This window comes from Pinus tabuliformis, chromosome 7 (assembly GCF_031772625.1).
Source record: "Pinus tabuliformis cultivar Carrire ecotype Pingquan chromosome 7, CPIR1, whole genome shotgun sequence".
NCBI lineage: Eukaryota > Viridiplantae > Streptophyta > Pinopsida > Pinales > Pinaceae > Pinus > Pinus tabuliformis.
Genome location: NC_142293.1, coordinates 1,936,603,470 through 1,936,623,727, shown reverse-complemented (window position 1 = coordinate 1,936,623,727; position 20,258 = coordinate 1,936,603,470). Strand labels below are relative to the sequence as shown.

At 39.6% G+C, this 20,258-nt stretch overlaps 1 protein-coding gene across 5 annotated transcripts in view; it reads right to left on the bottom strand.

Annotated features, from left to right (window-relative positions):
- The window catches only part of LOC149256228 (uncharacterized), a 106,233-nt gene extending 97,628 nt beyond the window's left edge, over positions 1-8,605 (bottom strand). Inside the window, exon 1 of one of the 5 annotated variants that reach the window (XM_089460694.1) lies at positions 8,266-8,605. In XM_089460694.1, coding sequence (XP_089316820.1) covers positions 8,266-8,325 — 60 coding nt within the window. In that variant the 5' untranslated portion in view covers positions 8,326-8,605. Of the gene's footprint in view, positions 1-7,406; positions 8,161-8,265 lie in introns of those variants that run through there. The other 4 variants (XM_089460696.1, XM_089460697.1, XM_089460695.1 and 1 more) reach the window with 4 other exon arrangements.
- Between the last annotated feature and the right edge of the window lie 11,653 nt (positions 8,606-20,258).

The following is a 20,258-nucleotide window of genomic DNA, read 5'->3' as shown; positions in this document are numbered from 1 at the left end:
TTGTTATACTTCTATTATCATGTTTATCATGCTTATCATAAGCATTAGCATTAGTATCAAACTACCATATATAAGAATCAATGTGCTAGCCTTCATCATATCATCAGAAAATCCATCATGTCTAAAATGAAAGATGCTTTGCCAAATATCAAGTATACCAATATGTCAAAAATCAATGTTTCTAGGTAACTTTGTTATGACTTAATAGAATGTAATATATTTGTCCAATACCAAGAGCACCATCTCATCATGAGTACCACGAATCAAACTTACTTATGCATGCATGAGCCATTCATGATGAGGATATATCCATCATACCTAAGGGTTTACCTTGCCATCCAATATTGCAGTTGAAACATAACATTGAAACAATACGCCATCTATACCTTGTAGTATTCAAATACTTGTACACCTTCTTATTTGACATAGGCACCTAGAGCACTTTGTCAATTTTCATCAAGTTCCTCTTTTCCTTTTTCCGCACTAGCTCTTTTTTTCTGCACTAGCCATCTTTTCCTGCACCTAAGATGATCCTTAAGAAGGATCCACTTATCACATCTTATTAGGAGGTTAGAAGTATCCAAATACTCAAATATACATGCAGGAAGTATAATCAATAATCAAATCAATAAATCTAAGAGAGTAAAGACATAAAGGAGTAACATAAATTGAAAAGGGTACTTATCTTGAATGAGAGGTGATCATCTCCCTCTTGAATCAGCCTTCAAGATTCATGACTGACCATTGTCCATATAACATTAATGCCTTCAATCTATTCATCAACTTTATCAATAACCAAGGCCTTATTGAGACTATCCCATCTAGGGTTGCATCAAACCTATCACAAGTGCTAGAACATCTTCACATTGATCATGCTAGGGTTTCTAGATTGCATATCTCAAATCTTTGTCATAATCCAGGGTTTCTTTCAAACCCTAACCTTATAATATCCATTAAACCCTAATAACCAGATTGCCTGGGGTTTCCTACAAACCCAAGTATTCTTTTAGGTCTCCTCCATCTTCTCTTGCTTCCATCAATGGTGTCTTCATAGGGGTGATTTCCAATGACTTTTCTTCAGCACAGCTCTGATTCCATATTAAATTTTATTTAGGGTTATATTGTTCTTTGCTTTGATAATTGCATTTCATTATTTCCATATTAAATTTACCCCACAAAATCATATCATTATTCAGATTTACAACACTATTCAGCAACATATGCAACTATATAGAAAGAATGATATCATCATCAATGCAGCGGAACACAAAGGAACAATAGAAAAAAAGCATTCACACATAGAGACACCAGGACTGGTCGGAGACCAAGGCAAAACCCACTATGGGGAAAACCCTTTCAAATTCTTCTTATTAGATTGCCATTGAATGATTCAGCAAAAGAGAGTACAATGATCCATATCTTCATCCATATAACTATCCAGCAAAAACAGTTAAACAACATTCATGAGATGAACCCAACAATGTCAATAATCAAAACCCTAATTCAAAAGCCTGTAATCAACTATCACTGTTTGTGGTCAACTGAAATCTGCGATCAACTGACAAAATTCAAACCCTAGGTCTCAACTGCAAGGAGAGAGAGTGGTTTGTGCGGCTAAAACCCTTCAACCGCACACATAGACCTGTATGCCTGCAGTTACAGTGGAAATATGCCTGTGACAAGCCTGCAATTGTGACCCAAAACCCTAGATACATGTGCAAGCTTCGGACCTCGCAATTTCAGACTTGTGTGAGCAAACTTCCACAAACCATCTCAGACCTGTGTGAGACAAAACAAAAGAAAGAAGAATAAATGATCATAATGATGATGTCCAAATGAGGTTGAGGTCACTTGTATTGATAGGCTTCCAAGGGTGTCCAGTTTGCTTTAGGGCCGACCTAATCAAATATGCACATGTGAGCTTTAATTCAAAAATTCACTTTCCCTTGTCCAAATTGAGTGCTTCAATAGTCAAAATTGGTCCTCTCGAAAAGAGGAATCTCGTCCCATGGTTGGAATTTGTCATTGTGTTGCCAAATTAACACGGCCTACTATGCATGGGCTATCATCACAATGTTATGGTCTATGACAATAATGATAAAAGTTCAGTTGTACATTACTAGTGGTACTATTTCACAGTGGTACTTTTGCAAGGCTAACCCATCTCCGCCTCTAAATATCAGGATTTCTATCAGGATGAAGAAACAAAGGAATCTAAGCTTGATGACATTGCATATGGACTTCATTAAGGAGGAAAGGATCAAGAGGGAGTTGATAATTTCCTACACTCAGCAATTTCTTCCTTAATCAAGAGATAAGTACTTCATATTTTTCTCCCTTGATTATTATTATTATTTTTATTCTTTGGTCAACCTCTTGTCTTTGTATTTTTTGCTTGGTTATAATTATTTCTTCCATGGCCTCTTGAATAAGGTTTACAGGTACATCATGAAAGTTGTCAAGACAATGATTTTCGCAATAGATGGCAACATCAAGAAGGACAAGGCAAGGTTGTGACAAGAGGATTCTTCGAGTAAGAGGGATTGGACTACGAGAAGATTTTTGCTCCAATCACCAAATGGTCAAATTCTTGGACTCAAGCTTAGAATCAATAAGAATGTTTGTTGTTTGAAAGGAAAGATTGTATAGATTGTTAGGACATCCAGGACTGTGCTAGATGACCAAAAGAGCTTCTAGTTCCGAGGGAGCAGACAGTTAGGCAAAGTGGAAGGGGCAGCCTTCCAAGAGGATGTCATGGGTTAAGATTGTCAAAAATGCTCAGAGACAGAAGGTCTCTAGGAGCAGAGTGCCTTCTTTGAGGAAGGACTTGCATACATGACAGAAAGAGCAACAACAGCAGATGAACTTACTTACATGACAAAGGGAGCAACAATGGCAGAAGGACTTGCTTCCATGATAGAGAGAGCAACCAAAACTATCACAAGAAGACCTGCTTCAGTGTCAGAGGGAGTTGACCTCTGAGATTGAAATGTAGAATTATGGTCGGATACACTTTCTTGGATTGGAGATTAAAATTTGGTGGATCTCACAATGTACAAGCAATTCATTGAATCTTTGTGCCTAATTTACACAAGCCTAATACTTGCTTTGCAGTGAGCACCCTCAACCAGTTTATGGTTAAACAGAGGTATGTACAATGGGTTGCAGCAAAACATGTGGTACCTGTGTTTTACAATTGGATATGGCTTGAGATATGTCTTAGGAGATGAAGTGAGGTTGCAGGAATATACAAGTTCAGGTTTAGCAATAAATCAAACACAGAGCATACTGCACCCAGTATCACAAGACATGAAGTATTGTGGCTTCAAAAGCCAGAAGGACATGGACGGGTCACTTCATCTGAGACATGGTGCAGAGAGAAGCAATAGAGCTCCAGTACATATCCACAAATGACCAGATTATGGACATACTTCAGAGACGAGCTTGGTATGATGTTAAATGTCTCCCTCATTAAGGAGTGATGAGGTCTTTGCAGGATTGGGCAAACCATCTGCTAAAGCCATTAGCGATTTTCACTGGGTCATAAAGGACTTTGACCAAGGGATATGGATACAATAACCTGAAAAACCCAAAAGACTTAGCTAGGTCAAAAAGGAATTTGACTGAAAAGTGAATAGCCCAAGGCAATTACAGGGGTAAATTATGGGATTGGACAAATCTTCTCCTGAGAAGCTAGAAGGACTTGGCTAGGTCATAAAGGATTTTGACCAAAGGAGATAGATGTAATTCACCTGAAAAGCCAAAAGAACTTGGCTAGGTCATAAAGGACTTTGAACAGGAGGGTGAATGGTCTAAGGCCAGATTCTCTCTTGAGAAGCCAAATGGACTTGGTTGGGTCATAAAGGACTTTAACCAGAGGAGATAGATATATTTACCTAAGGAGCCATAATGGACTTTGGCCAGAGGTAAATGGCCCTGGATACTCATGTGCATGTGAGGAGTTACATTGCCCACTCCAGGTTGGAATTATCTATATACATGCATCATCATGACAAGCTCATGAACTCTTCTCAAAGAAGAAGAAATTTCAGCTAAAGGGGAAATTTGTTGCAACCAAGGAGAATACCTCCCTCACTAAAAGGGAGTGTTGATTTTTGTGTAGCATCGAGAGGTATTATTGCATGGAAAGAGGCCTCTTAAGTTGACCTAGGAAAATTATGAAAATTAAAATATAAAAGTTTAATTTTATAGGTTCATGTAGGATCCAAACTGTCAAGTCAGCCCCATCATGAATGGGTGTGACCAATAGTCACAACCCACCCATTTGACAAGTATAAATACACAGAGAGACAACCTCATTTCGACCACCCACACACAACAACATATTTTTTGAAGCAGCAAAAAAAAGGAGTTGATTAGAGGACGAACTGACCAAGTTTTTTAAGGTTTGACCAAGCTTGACTGTTGACTAGCATTGACTTCTCTATTTTTGGGCAGTTTCACAAACATTGACTAGCTAGAATTTTGACCAAGTTTGACTAGTTTTGGACTTGGATTTTAGCACAGATTTCTAAGATAATTTGTAATTGTGAACCTTGTTGAAAGACAATTTCTCCCAGAAGAAAAGTTGTTGGGTTTTCTCCCAAGTTTGGGTTTCCTCGTGTTGAAAATGTAACTAGTTTGTTGTTGTACTCATCTCAATATGTATCCTATGTAACAAACAAAAGAAGAAAAGAAAAAGTTATTATTATTAAAGCATGGGTTTCATGGTTTTTTATTGATGGTCTTCTACGTAAAAGCGTGTTCTTCATGCTTGTAGGGTTTGTTGGGTCTTAGGATATATTGTCACGAGTCAAAAGAGTCAACATCATGTTTATAAGATCGTTTCAGGCAAAATGTAATTGGAAAAAGGGTTATTTTTTAGTCTAGAAAGTCCTTGAAACTCCAAAAGTACAAGTCGGCCCTGGCAACTTCAAGTTAGCCTAAAGGAGGGAATTCGACCGCTTGGAAAGGTTATATAAAGGAGCAGTTCGACCTCATTTGGGACTCACTCATCCACAAGATCGATCACACAAGAAGAAGTTCAATATTTAGCTGGGAAGCAAGAGAAAAGAAGAGCGAAGGTCTAAGAGAGAAGAAGAATCCAAGAAGGAAGAAAAATCTTTGTTTTTGGGCACTATCTCTCTGACACGTGCGAAGTTATACAGTTTCTGGTGCTGCAAAGGTAGGCCGAAATTGCGAGTCTAATTTGCAGGAGGACAAAGTGCAGTGTCTTGTAGTTGGAAGGAAGAATACACTATCTTGACCTCGTTGACCTTGGGAGGAGTTGTCTTGCTCTAGGAAGGTCTCAAGAGGCAACTGGATTAGGGTTTCTATACCAGCTACAAGACCGAAATTACAGGGTCAAAGTTGAAGGACGAGTTGCAATATTGAAGCTAGCAAGTCGAAGTTGTCGTTTGAAGCAGGTTGGTGTAGAAACAAGGAAGGACTTGGCCTAGGGTTTGGATCTTTGTGTCTCATTTTTTAAGCAGATTCTATAAGAAAAGAAGAGTTTAATAGGTTTTCCCTTTGGAGGGGTTTTGCCCTAGCTAAGAGCCTAATTTTTGTGTCTTCTATTGTTACTGTTTCGTTCTTGATATTTGTTTGATGAAAAGATCTAACTAAAGAACTGAAGAAGAATAACTAAAGTTCACAAGCAAATATTAAGGTTAAGGAAAATTGGAATTAAATGAGATGCCATTTTGAATTTTCCAACATGGTATCAGAGCTAAGGTGAACAAGAAAGCAGCTGAAAGGATTATCTTATGGACACAAAGAAGGGTTTGCTCGTCGAGGGGAATCATTTTTGAAAGAAAGGAAGTAGAAAACCTATTGTTTTGGAAGGAGGGTTTCTACATTGAAGAAGATTAAGACTACATCAAGCTCTCATTAAAAGAAGGCTTGAGAGGAAGACTGCAAGAAATAATGTTTATTGAAGAGAAAGAGATCTATCTAAAGGCTCATTGAAAGAAGGAAGCATCAAAAGGATCTCGATATCCTTCATCACTCTTGAAAGTTTTTTGTTGGAGGAATCCTAAGAAACATCTTTCAAGGACATTATTGAGGTTTCTTCAAGGGTCTTGAGAGCATCAAGAAAGGTTGAAGACATTATCTCGGTTATCAAGTAAGTGTCATATTATTACTCTATGTCTGAATCTGCAAGTCATATAGATTATTTCTGCAAGGAGAGCAATAAGTTCATTAGAGCATCAAATTACCTAGCCTAGAAGAAAAGGATTGACCTGGCACTTACAGAACATGAGGTAATGGAGTATGTTACTGATGAAATCATTGAACCTAACAAAGACAAAACTCAAGATCTAGCAAAGTACAAGAAAGGGGAAGTTAGGGCACGAAGGATCATAGTTAAATCCATTAAAGATCATCTTGTTCTATTTGTTGCAAATTTGAAAACTTCCAAGGCTATGTATGACAAGCTAGTGAACTTGTACTTTGTGAGTAAATCAAGACAAAAGATGTCTTTGCGGAATAAACAATACAAGATGAAGAAATCAAAAGATGAAGATATGGCATCCTTTCTGATGAAGATCTCTCAACTAAGAGATCACTTGCAAGAACTTGGAGAGAGAATTTGTGATTCAGAAATGACCATTTGTGTATTAAATGCATTGCGACCATAATGGAGCAACTTTGCAACAAGCATTTACTCTAAGAGAGATTCAACTCCCTTTGATGAGTTGTGGGCACAATGCATTTTGGAAGAATCAAGGATCAAGGTAAAATATGGCATTGGATCAGATGAGTAGTCTCAAGCCTTTCCAACTCGAGTCAAGAAACTGAAGAAGGGAAAGTTCGAGAAGTCCAAGAAGCAGTAAAGAATTTTTACTATTGAAGAAAGCACCATATCTGTGAAGTTCTCTATGAAGATTGATCTTTCCTTTAGAATAGTATGCATTGTTGCTTACTTTAGAAGAATTTTGACTTTGCATAACATCATAGAGAAAAGCATGTGTTAGTAGCATATGTAGAGTCTACTTGGTTAAATTGCTTTGTAGAAATCATCTAGTCTTTGAGAATAAATAGATAGACCATTTTGCATATTGTTCATCCAAGCATTATCTAACATTATGTTAGAGGCAGTCATCTTGCATAGATGGATCATCATGATTCTGGAGGAACCATCATTGTGAAAGGTTCTTAGGAGAAGCATTATGACAAGGTTAGTATTCATTCCATGTAATATGGAAACAACACTAGCAAAGGGATGAAGAAATGAAATGATACAAACAATATTAAGACTTTCTCTAGAATATGTAAATAATTATTAACATCCAGTAAAATCTCTGGAAGACAAAGTCCAGTCAATATCCTTTTCATAAAGTTGATAAACGCAGCGATTCGAGCCCTCGAGAAGCCTCTAGATTAAACCGGACTGTCGGAACCACCTTGATTTATCGCCGACGACCATTTTCACTTCATTTCATCTGCTCATTTGCATTCAACCAAGAACTTTCGTAGTGTTTTTGAAGTTGCTGGTATCGATATGGAAAGTGGCAAAACAGCATGGAAATTGGCCGACCACCCTAAGCTCCCGAAGGATAAGCTAGTAGCGGTGGTAGTACTGGACGGATGGGGCGAGAATATATGAGACCAATACAATGCAATTCACCTCGCAAAGACTCCCACCATGGATTTCCTCCGTGGACAATTATCTCTCTTCACCGTATTTGCGACTGGTCGCAAAATCGCATTCTAGAGTGTTAGAGATGCCACCGGACAATGCAGCCTGGCCAAATATGCCAAATATGCGACTATGGGACCTTCACAAGTCGCAGTTCCTTTCCACTATATTTGCGACTAGTCGCAAAATCGCATTTCAAGTCTTCTAGATACCACCGGAAAATGCGACCTGGGCTAGTATACGTTCCTGCTGCTGGATTACGCGGGAAGAACAGTGGATGCCCGCAGTCGAGGTGAAAACTGGCTATATACCCGACGCCTGTACGCGAGAACTTTTGCAGGATCGGTTTCCGTCTGTATATAATCCCTTCTCTAGGCAATGCCGGAACTCGAAGCAGCGTGAGGTCAGAAGAAAACAGAGAACAAAAAGAAACCCCTTCCTCTCTCTGCACTTTGCTGATTTAATAGGAAAGGAGAACAATACGCGGTTTATATTATCAAGAAAGGCGTTCCAGAAGGTTCGATTTCTCTTGTATCATATCATATCTACCATGTTGCGCTTCTGATGAACTAAATTAACTAATTTTTATTTTTAGATCTTATGAAGGGTTTAGGGTTTATAACCTCCTTCAAATGCAGGGACCTTAAAATGGAATAGCGGAGAGTTGAAGCGAAGTACCACATCAGGCTTGAAAATATTGTGAACAATAGAAGCAAAGTACCAGATCTAGCAATGAGAGCACTCGGCCTCAATCACTGGAGAAACTCCTCTGCTCGCGCGTAGCAATGAGAGCACTCGGCCTTAATCACCGGAGAAACTCCTCTGCTCGCGCGTAGTTCATCGTGGCTCTGCTCGCGCGTTTCCAGTCACCGAAAACCGAAGACCAAGTCTTCCTCCATGTTGAGCGGATGTTGCCTCGGTCAATTGTAGGCTCATGAAGCCCAATGAAGCCCAATGGATGTATCTTTTTCACCATTAAAGAAGCGTATAAATAGAGGTGACCTTTTCCTCATTTGGACACTCACTCATCACACATCATATCACCTCTTTTCTCTTATTTGGTTAATACAGCTATTGAAGGCAGCTTCTCTTCTATGCAAGTGTGGCAAGAGGCTGAGTTTTGCTGAGGTAAAACAAGTTGAAGTTTCAGGGCATTGATCACGGGCGATTTGATCAATGTTGACTTCGATTTTTGGGTCAAAACTCTGATTTTTCTAGGCTGCATTTATTGGCACAAAAATCAAGGAGTTTGGATGAGGTTTACCAACATTGACTTCAAATTTGACTGCTGAAAATTACAGTGGTGTTTCTCTCTCCTTCGACTAGGTTTGACCGACTTGTTTTGGGTTGATTTTGACTCTCTTGGAAAGCCGAATTGGACTGTTGTTTGAAGGATGTTTTGGGCAACTTTGACCACCATTGACTTTTTTATTAGCGCTGATTTAAATGTTGATTTGGCAAACTTGTTTTGGGCTTATATTTATGATATTTGTACTCTCTCTGTGCTGAACTATTGAAGAATAATAAGAAGATTTGATCAAAGGGTTTCCCCACATTGGGGTTTGTCCCTAGTATCCGCCATATCTTGTGTCCTCTTGTCTTGGCTTATCTTCTGCATATGATTTTATGTTCTATCTGCATTTACTGTCAATGTTTATAAGATAATGTGATTGCTACTGAATATAATTGGAACATGTCATTGGGTTGCTAAAGGAACATTGAAGTAAATTGTCTTAAGCATAGAACATACCATTGTTATCTAAAATTAACATGGTATCAGCGTTGAGGTGAAAAAAAGGCCCAAGCAAGAGTGAAACAAAGGAATCACTAAGGGAAGTTGTTGGACAGGGACTTGGAACTAGTCCCAATGACGACTACATCTTTCTTCAAAACCGAGGACAATCTTAAGGACAAATTTGACTATCATGCATGGAAGATGACTTTGGATTTGAGTTTGGAAGAGAATGATGCCATGGACTATGTCAAAGGAAGAATAACCGAGCCTCCTTCAAATGCATTTGTTGTTGTTCAAACAAAGTACAAGAAGGGTGAGGTAAAAGCTGAGAAGATTATTGTTGATTCCATTCATAAGCCTTTGGTTGCATATATTTCTGATTTGGAAACATCTAAGGAGATGTATGAAAAGTTGGTTGGGATGTTCAAAGTGAACAATGCAAATCAAATTCTCTTTCTCAAGAACAAGTTGAAAGATATCAAGATGGATAGAAGAGAATCCATCCAATCCTACTTCATGAGGATCACCGAGATCAAGAATGATCTCCTATCTATTGGTGAAATCACTGGTGACCGGGAACTCTCTCTTATTGCCCTTGGGGGCCTTACAAAAAATTGGGATGTGTTCAACACTACCATTCTCAACAATGACAGGATTTTGGGAATTGATGAACTATTGGTCAGATGCAATCAAGAAGAAATAAGGATGATGCAAAGAGACAAGCCCTCTAATGGAAACAATCTTATTACCTTCTTCGCTCATTCTAAGAGAAGGAACAAAGTTGGTCCAAGGAATCAAGGACAAGGGTTCAAGTCGGGATTGAAAGAAGGAAGGAAAGGAAGGTGCTTCAATTGTAACAGGTTTGGCCACTTCGCTAGAGGGTGTCCTCACAAGAAGGATACTCCAAGAGATGATGACGATATAACAACAACTTCAAGGGAAATGGCAATCAAAGGAACAATAGGTTCAATAACAAAGGAAAGAGGAATGCTCCTGCTACTCAAAATAGAGGTGGTCGTCCTCCCAAGAAGTCGAGAAACTCCAGATATGAAGAAGTTAATGTTGGTGTAAAGCAAAAATAATTTTATCTTATTTCTGCCCTCTCCACTGCCACTCCTCTGGATACATTGGACCATTGGTTGATTGATAGTGGTGCCTCAAGGCACTTCACTAGGTACAAGGAAGCCCTCTCTAACTTGGTTGAAAAGAAGACTAGTATGGAGATTATACTTGGAGATAATGCCACTTATCCCATGAAAGGAGTCGGGACTGTTACTCTTCACTTAAATCCAGGTCAAACCCTTCACCTACAAGAAGTGTTATATGTACCTGACTTGAAAAAGAGCTTGGTTTCTATTTCTACGATGGAAGGCAAAGGTTTTAAGGTGCCATTCATTGATGGGAAGGTTTGTCTTTGGCAAAGGAATCCAAGAGATGCATTCACTCTAGGATTCAGGGTTGAAGGTCTCTATCAGGTTGGAGGAAGTCTGTTGGGAGCAATGATTTGTGACACCTCTCTTCAATATGAATTATGGCACCAAAGATTTGCTTGTCATCGTTTTAAAGCCTTACCCGATGTAAGGAAGATGATCACATGGATGCCCAAGTTCAACTTGAATCATGAAGGTGTTTGTCAGGGATGTGAAGCAAGAAAACATACAAGGGGACCGTTCCCCTCAAGTGAGACTCAAACCACTGATATTCTTCAATTGGTCCATTCTAACCTATCAGGTATGTTCCCCATGACATCTTTGGGTGGATATTTGTATTATGTTATTTTTTTGGATGACTTCTCTCGCAAGACATGGATCTATTTCTTAAAGAAGAAGAAGAACGAAGTATTCAAATGGTTTCTCTCCTTCAAAGCCTTTGTCGAGAATCAAATAGAGAAGAAGATCAAAATATTGAGCATTGATAATGGGACCGAATATGAGTCTAATGAATTCAAAGATTATTGTAGAGAAGTTGGCATTAAGAGGGAGAACACCACTGCATATACTCCTGAACAAAATGGTGTTGCCGAAAGGAAGAATCGTACTATCATTGAAGCCACATGGGCTATGCTTCATGATCAAGGTCTTTCCGAAGTTCTTATGGGGAGAAGTTGCCAACACCGTTGTGTATGTCCAAAACCGATGCCCACATCAAGCTTTGGACTTCAAGACACCCGAAGTAGTATTCACCGGTAAGAAACATGATGTTTCTCATTTTAGAATTTTTGGTTGTCCCCATATAATTTCATGTGACGAAAAAGAAAACAAACAAACTAGATGCTTCTAGGAAGAAAGGAACGTTTGTGTGCTAGAGTGAAATTTGAAGCCATATAGAATCTATGTGCCTAGTAAAAAGGAAGTTGAATTAAGTCACGATGTCACTTTTGATGAAGATTCTGCACTTAGAAAGATCTGAGATCTTCCTATAATGATGATGGTGATGTAGGAAAGCAGGATGAACCTCCATCCGATGAACCAATGGTTGATGTTGAAGGTCTGATGGATCTTATCGATCCACCTCCTAGTGATCCCTCTACTACAAAGAAGAGGCCTTTGTGGCTCAAAGATACTCTTGAAGATGTTGAGAAACATATTGTTCCGAGGGGGACATTTCGTGAAACCAAAAAGCTGAATAGGTACCAAGGGTACTTATTTTCCATGAGTATCGTTGTGTAATTTGAGCCTTGTGCATTTGAAGAAGCTGCGAAGCAAAAGGTTTGGAAGGATGTGATGAACGAAGAGTATGACTCAATCATGAAGAATGATGTCTGGGATGTGGTTTCTAGACCCAAGGATAAGTCCGCGGTCACTTTGAAATGGCTCTACAAGATCAAACATGGAGCTAATGGGAGTGTTGAGAATTTCAAGGCCAGATTTGTAGCTAGAGGCTTCTCTAAAAAAGGAGTAGACTACGATGATATATTTGCACTAGTTTCCCGATATACCACCATCTATTCGATCATAGCCCTTGTTGTCTCGCAAGGATGGAACCTTCATTAGAGGGATGTCAAAACTGCCTTCTTGCATGGTTCACTCAAGGAGGAAGAATATGTGGAACAACCCGAGGGGTTCGAGCTTCAAGATCGTGAGACACATGTATGCAAGTTGAAGAATGCCCTCTATGGGTTGAAACAAACTCTTAGGGCTTGGTATGAGAGAATTGATATGTATCTTATGAAGCTGGGATTTACAAGAAGCGATGTTGACCTAAACCTATACTTCAAGGTTGAAAAGGACATACCTCTCATTCTAGTCCTTTATGTGGATGATCTCTCGCTAACAAGTGATGACCCTCTCATTCATCAATGAGAGAGGGAGTTGGCTTCCGAGTTCGAGATGAAAGAACTAGGACTCATACATTATTTCCTAGGGTTGGAGGTTTGGAAAAAGGCAGGTGAGATTTTCCTTTATCAAGAAAGATATATTGTGAAGCTACTTGAGATATGTGGGATGGTGGACTGCGAGTCCGTGACTACTCCAATGGAACTCAACTTCAAGAAGTTATGTGGAAGTGTTGTTGGGCCCGAATTGGCGAACCTTACCGAGTATCGTCAACTTGTGGGAGCACTGATGTTCTTGGTCAACTCTCATCCTGACATGCTTCGTCGTGAACACATTGAGTCAATATATGGTCGAGCCTCATCACATTCATTAGATTGTTGCCAATAATCTTTTGAAATCTCTTTGGGGCACAATCCAATATGGACAGAGATACATTATCAGGGATTTGACGCTTCATGGATATATAAATGTTGATTAGGCTGGTAGTGTGGTGGATCTTAAGAGCATGTATGGGGGTTGCTTCTCTCTGTGGTATGCTTCTATATCTTGGATGAGAAGGAAGCATAAATTAGTTGCACTAAGCACCATCGAGGCCAAATACATTGCTACGAGTATGGCCTGTTGTGAAGCAATTTGGTTGAGGAAGCTCTTCAGTGAGAGATTTGAGCATGTGCTAGATACCACTATGATCTTCTGCGACAACTAGAGTGGAATTCTTCTTTCAGAGAATCCCGTGTTCCATGACTGCTCCAAGCACATTGATATCAGGTACCACTTTATCCAGGATATGGTACAATGGTGAGTAGTTAGGCTCCAACACATTAGGATAGATGAGCAAGTTGCAGACATTCTCAGGAAGCCTCTAGGGAAGGTCAAATTCTTAACCTTCCGAGAGAGACTTTGAGTCATGGAACGACCCTCTTATGAGGGTCCCATATGAGTTGGACACAAAGCTTTGGGAGCTCTTCGGGGCGTGGGGTACTTCTTGGAGCTAGCTATGAGAGACCATAGGGTGAGCGGTTCACCTTCCCCTAGTGGTGCGCTAGATACAGGGTGAGCGGTTCACCTTCCCCTGTGATACCCCATTATGGTTGACATGTGTGTAGGGTGAGTGGTTCACCTTCCCCTACCCAGACACATGTATGTAGGGTGAGTGGTTCACCTTCCCCTACGATTGACATATGCATAGGATGAGTGGTACAACTTCTCTTATGGCATATGAGGAGGATGAGTGGTTCACCTTCTCTTGTTGATGCCCCATAGAGTCTACGACTCATGGGAAGTACCTTTCATCTAGCCAATGAGTTTGGAAAAGATGGTTAGGGACCATATCACTACTGATGGACGCATCGCGTAGTGTCATACTCCCTATGACTAGGATGCATGGTGTTCAACAACTTGATATGGTATCAAGGACTGACTTTAGTCAGTGGAGAGTGGCATGATACACTCTTGATCACTTCTTCTTCATTATTTCTTCATGGTTTAGCAGGGCAGAGTAGTGATGGCATGATAGTTCAAGATCACAGGTTGGCATGATGATGGATTGGCAAGTGGAATTCTCCCTAGTTGAGAGGGAGTGTTAAAATTGGCAACTATGGCAAAATTCCATCTTAGGACAACTCATATGATGAAGATGATTATTGCATCGGATTCCTCTTTCGGAGAGGTACAATTTTGTTATAAATATCATCTCATTCTAACAAGCATAAATGGAATTATGAATTTATTCTTATTATCGACAAATTGTCAAGGTCAGCCTCAATCAAATGTAGGCTCATGAAGCCCAATGGATGTGTCTCTTCACCCTCAACGAAGTGTATAAATAGAGGTGACCTTTACATCACTTGGACACTCACTCATCATACATCACATCATTTCTCTCTTCTTTATTTGGTTTGTACAACTATTGCAGGCAGCTTTTCTTCTTCGCACGTGTGGTAGGAGGCCTAGTTTTTTCTGGGGTAAAATAGGTCGAAGTTTTAGGGCATTGACTAGGGGTGATTTCACTAGTGTCGACCTTGATTTTTGGGCCAGAATTCTGATTTTTCTAGGCCTCATTTGTTGGCACATAAATCGAGGAGTTTGGGATAGGTTGACCAACGTTGACTTCAGATTTGACTGCTAAAAATTACAGCAATGTTTCTCTCACCTAATCATTTGGCTGAAAAGGGTTGTGGCCAATTGAGCAGTGGAGAGCCCGGTTATAACTGTGTTGGACATAGGGGCGGCTCTCATTCCATGTGCGTGGATGTTTTGAGTTGTACATGTGTAGAATGTGTACAATCATCCTGTTGACGACCTCTGTCTGGCCATCAGTTTGGGGATGGAAAGCTGTGGACTTAGTGAGCTTGGTGTCCAGCATCGACCAAAGAGTGGACCAAAATGTACTGAGGAACCTATTGTCCCAATCTAAGATGATATATTGTGGAATCCCAAAGTATACCCACACTCATTCAAAGAAGAGTTTAGCAATGGCTTCAGCTGTGATATTCTTCTTGCAAGGCACCATAATGGCCATTTTCGAGAATCCGTTGACAACCACAAAAACGCAGTTGTTTCCATGCTTAGTAGAAGGAAGGCTTGACATGTAATCCATGGATATGGATTCCCAAAGTCGACTAGGGGTAGGTAGCGGAGTATAGAGGCCTTGTTTCTTGATGGTCGGTTTGGCAATGGTGCAGGCAGTACAAGATCTGATGTACTTCCTGACATCCTATCGAAGATTCAACCAATAGAAATACTTTTGCAGTACTGCCATCACTTTCTCGACCCCAAAATGCCCAGCAGCCCAACTATAGTGCGCTTCCCAAATGAAGCGAGTGTGCCAAGATGATTTGGGAAGCGCACTATAATTGGGCTGCTGGGCATTTTGGGGTCGATAAAATGATGGCAGTACTGCAGAAGTATTTCTATTGGCCGAATCTGCGACAAGATGTCGAGAAGTACATTAGATCCTGTACTGCCTGCACCATTGCCAAACCGACCATCAAGAAACAAAGCCTCTATACTCCGCTACCTACCCCTAGTCGACTTTGGGAATCCATATCCATGGATTACGTGTCGGGCCTTCCTTCTACTAAGCATGGAAACAACTGCATTTTTGTGGTTGTCGACGGATTCTCGAAGATGGCCATTATGGTGCCCTATAAGAAGAATATCACAATTGAAGTCATTGCTAAACTCTTCTTTGAATGAGTGTGGGTACACTTTGGGATCCCACAGTATATCATCTTAGATTGGGACAATAGGTTCCTCAGTACATTTTGGTCCACTCTTTGGTCGATGCTGGACACCAAGCTCACTAAGTCCACAGCTTTTCATCCCCAAACTGATGGCCAGACAGAGGTCGTCAACAAGATGATCGTACACATTATGCGCATGTACAACTCAAAACATCCACACACATGGAATGAGAGCCGCCCCTATGTCCAACACAGTTATAACCGGGCTCTCCACTGCTCGATTGGCCACAACCCTTTTCAGGTGGGCTTGGGATTCCAGCCACTATGTCATGTTATCCCCTACAATGTCCTAGGCCGAGGAGGAGATCGAAAGAGGTAACTTCAAACCACTTGCAGTTCAGCAGCTAGACCTATTAAAATAGAGAGGGGTTTCTCTAAGGATTTCACAGTCAATGACTAGAAAAGAAATGGATTTTAGGCTAGATATGGTAGTTTTAGTTGAATTTTTGAAATTTAGGGTTTTTGGGTTGCTCGATCAGGGATGAGAAAAAGAAATTAGGTCAAGGTCTCAAAGGGTTGTAGTAGCAGGCATGAAGAGGAGAAAGATAGTAGTGTCTTGTGATGAATCTGAGAATTTAGTCAATGTAGTGCAAGGTCTGAAAAGCTTAGAAGGTCATAATGAGTATGTATTACCATGAATTCATTAATCTAGAAGAAGAAATACGTAGAAATGATTTTCCACATAAATAAAGCTTTGAATATAAAGAATTCTGCCTATATAAATGTAAGGAAAATCATTGAGGAAAGCAAACATGTTAATAAATATGGATTCATTCATATGAAACCGACGTAGAAAGAAAACATCACAAACTCACTACACATGTATTCCTGAAAAATAATTGCAAATGCTCATGTGATTAACTGAGTGAAAGCATAAGATACAAGTTCTCTCCTCTGAAGCCCAACCCTTCTCTCTGAAGGAGAAATGATACATATAGACTCAAACAAACAGCTTCCCCACCTTAAGGGGTCGAATCCCTAAGTGGTGGAACTGTTTCCAAGAATATCTCAACCAACAAGTGAGAGTGCAAAGGTCAAAAACAAACTCTTTTCTTAGACTTTGATTTGAGTTTTGCTTCATTTATGAGGTCTAATTAACCATAAAAACAGCATATCATGCTAATTTATTCATGATTACATCATCTAGACTTCTAACTACTTAAGTTACATCATTAAGTTACTTTTGACCAAGTCAAACTAAAAATATGAGAAATTACACAGTGGAATTTTTAATTGAAAACTCAGAAAATTGCAAAAGCACAGTGCCAACTTTGAGGCCACTTTTAGGTACCTTTCTGAAGTCAAATTTGAAATATGAGAGAACAGTAAACTAGCCTTTCTTGTATATTTTCCAGAACATCTTGAATTTTTTAAAATTACCCATGGGAAGGCCTTTAAAAATTGATGCTCCCAAGTTGTCTCCAAAAGCGCAGTGCTTGTCAAAAAGAGGGGCAGAATGTTGATTTTGACCCCTTTTTATCATTTTTCTCAAAATATGAGCCGTGTCCAAGAAATCTTATGAAATGGGTTTTGAGAGGAGGTCACCAACTTTCCAAAAATGCATGATACTTGTCAAGTTTTGCGCCAAAATTCACCAAAAACCAAAAATTCTCAAAAAACCTCCAAAATTGGTCCAGAAGTGCCAAATGAGGTATTCTATGCTCTCATGGATGCTTCAACAATCATATCCAACTTATCCCTCTCATTTTTGTCTTTTGGGGTTTCCTTTAACTTGTTTTGGATTTGCTTGAGCTTGATGTTGCAAATCATGTTTCTGGTTTGGTAATGATGGGCCATGTGCCTCAATAGCTAGTTGTCCTTGTTAGCCTTGTCAAGAAGCTACTCTATATGGCCATTGACCTTACCTAGCTAATACTCTTTTTCTTCATTAATTTCCAAAGCAATTCTATCTTCAATGTCCAAGTCTTCATCCAGTAGGTTTTGGTCTTTTTCTTTCTGCAATGCTCTTTTGAGACCCTTTGTCCTTGGCTTCTTCTTTCCAACCTACTTTCATGTTCATAATGCTCATCGTGCTCTAACACTGCTTTACCTTTGTCTTCTTGCTTCAACATCTTGGATTTCTCTTTCTCCATGATTAGTTGTTTGGCCTTGAGTTGACTGTTTTCTTGCTCAAGGAAAGAAATGATAAATATGGGCCTTGCCAAATTGTCCATGAGCTCTCTGATTTGGGAATCCTTCTCCTTGATAATTTGTTGCAAGTTTGAATTCTCATCTGCTACCTCCAAGTCAACTAGTTCAAAATCATGCTCAATTATCTCCTCATCCTGTAAATGTGATTCCTGTTGTGCTGATGTAGAAGGCTTGGCCCTTTTCTCAACTTGAGAAGTAAACACAAGATTTTTTCCTCTCTGATATATTTTGGTCACCTCAGGTCTAGATTCCTTGGGAACCTCCTCTAATTTACTTTATGACCCTACCTCCATAGGCTACACTGATGTGTCTTGGTGATGGCTTGATGAATTAGTTTCATGCCACTGCAGAGCTGTTTCAATGAAGGTATCCCATGCCATGTTCTTTTCTGCCAACTGATGGAGGACTACAACCTTTATCAAACTGTGATGGAAAAGGATAGGGTAATGCTCTTTACTTTTCATTTGCACCTTCTCAGACATTTTGATAAGACTTATACACAAGTAGTTACACAGGTTGAGAGGCTTAACAGCTGTGAAATGCATTAGTAGCCTAATGTGATATTGATACAATCTGGAAAATCTCCCCTCACAGGTGAAAAAATTCATTACAACCTTCATCAGTGGTGCATACTTTTCCAACAGGTATCTGAATGGAATGATGTGTGAATGAGCCTCTCTATAGGGTGATTTTAAGAAAGGTTTATATTGCTCAAGGTCTAGGCTCATGCCTTTGAACCAATACTCCCCATGATTAGGTATCCCTATGGCAAGAGAGATGGCAGCTACTGAGAATGTAAATTCAATCCCTACTATAGTGGCTTTTTCCCCTTTCAGATTGGTGGCAATCCAATTAGTGAGCTGCTCATGAAAACCTAATTCACCCACTCTTTGACAAAACCCTAGGCAGCTGACATCTTCAAAGCACTGTCTGATTAATGATGAAGAGTTGATTTCATTGCAGTTTGTGGGCTCATACCTCAAAATCCTCCCTCCTTTATGATGTTTTCTCTTTTTTGACGGTGAAGAATCTCCCTCCATTTTGAAAACCCTAGATGATATGAAAATGGAAAAAACAGTGAGGAATGAGTGAAATGAGAGAGTTAGGGAAGGGAAATGGTGATAGGTAAATTTTGGGAGATGGGCAGGGGTTTTAGAAGTCTTTAGGAAGTTGAATGGAGGGAAATGAGTAAGAGAATTTAAAAACAATCCTAGCTAGGGAAACTGCTCAATTTGATAGGTAAGAGCTAGCGATTGTAAGAAGATGAAGTAAACTGAAGGGAAATAATTTGTTTGGTGAATGGAATGGTAGTTTGTAGGTAAACAGAGGTATGGGATGGCAATTTATAGGGTTTGAATGTTCCAACTGACTAAACTCACCATTAGCAAGATTTAAAACATGAAATTCATACAAACCCTAGATGACTAAACTAACCATCATTCATTTGTTTTGCCAAAGTACAAGAGGGAGTGAAATGAGTGTACTTACTTTATAGATGGCTTAGAGGAATAAAAAACTGGAATGCAACCTTAAATTTTGAATTTGGGCGATTTTTGGTGAGTTTTGGGAAACTATGCCCTGTGCGCAACATAGTTCATAGAAGCACAGCGTAGTTCACAGAAGCGCAACGCCAAGGAATTTTTGCCAATTTGAGCTAAAAAACCCGTGTTTTTTCACCTAAGGAGGAAAAATCTTGATAACCAAAGGAGGTAAGGATGAAAATGAACTGTGTTTGAGACTTTTGGGCTTTTATAGGCATAATATGATTCTCTTTTGAGTGAAAATGGGCCCCACATGTCTTTTTCAAACACGACTTTCACTCTTTTTTGAACTTGACCACCTTGGAGATTTGTAACCTGAACTTCGTTTTACCTTTTTTGAACATTGAACCTTCTTTCTTTTGGAACCTTAAGACTGTAGTCATGAAGTACTTGTGAAATTACATCAAAATTTATTGAAAAGAGTTTCTTATCACAACTCATCCTATGCCGAATTTTTATGCATGAAATGAAAATGTAGGTGACCTTGAAACCCTAATGACCTAATGAAGACATTAGACTTGTTGAGAATGCAACAAGATGATGGAGCTTAGTGGAAAGAAGTCGCCTTCACTAAGTGGGCCCGCAGGCTATTTTTGGCGCAAAGTCTATTTTTAGACTATGTCTATTTTTAAACATATGGATCATGGTCTATGAGTTGCAGGATGCTAT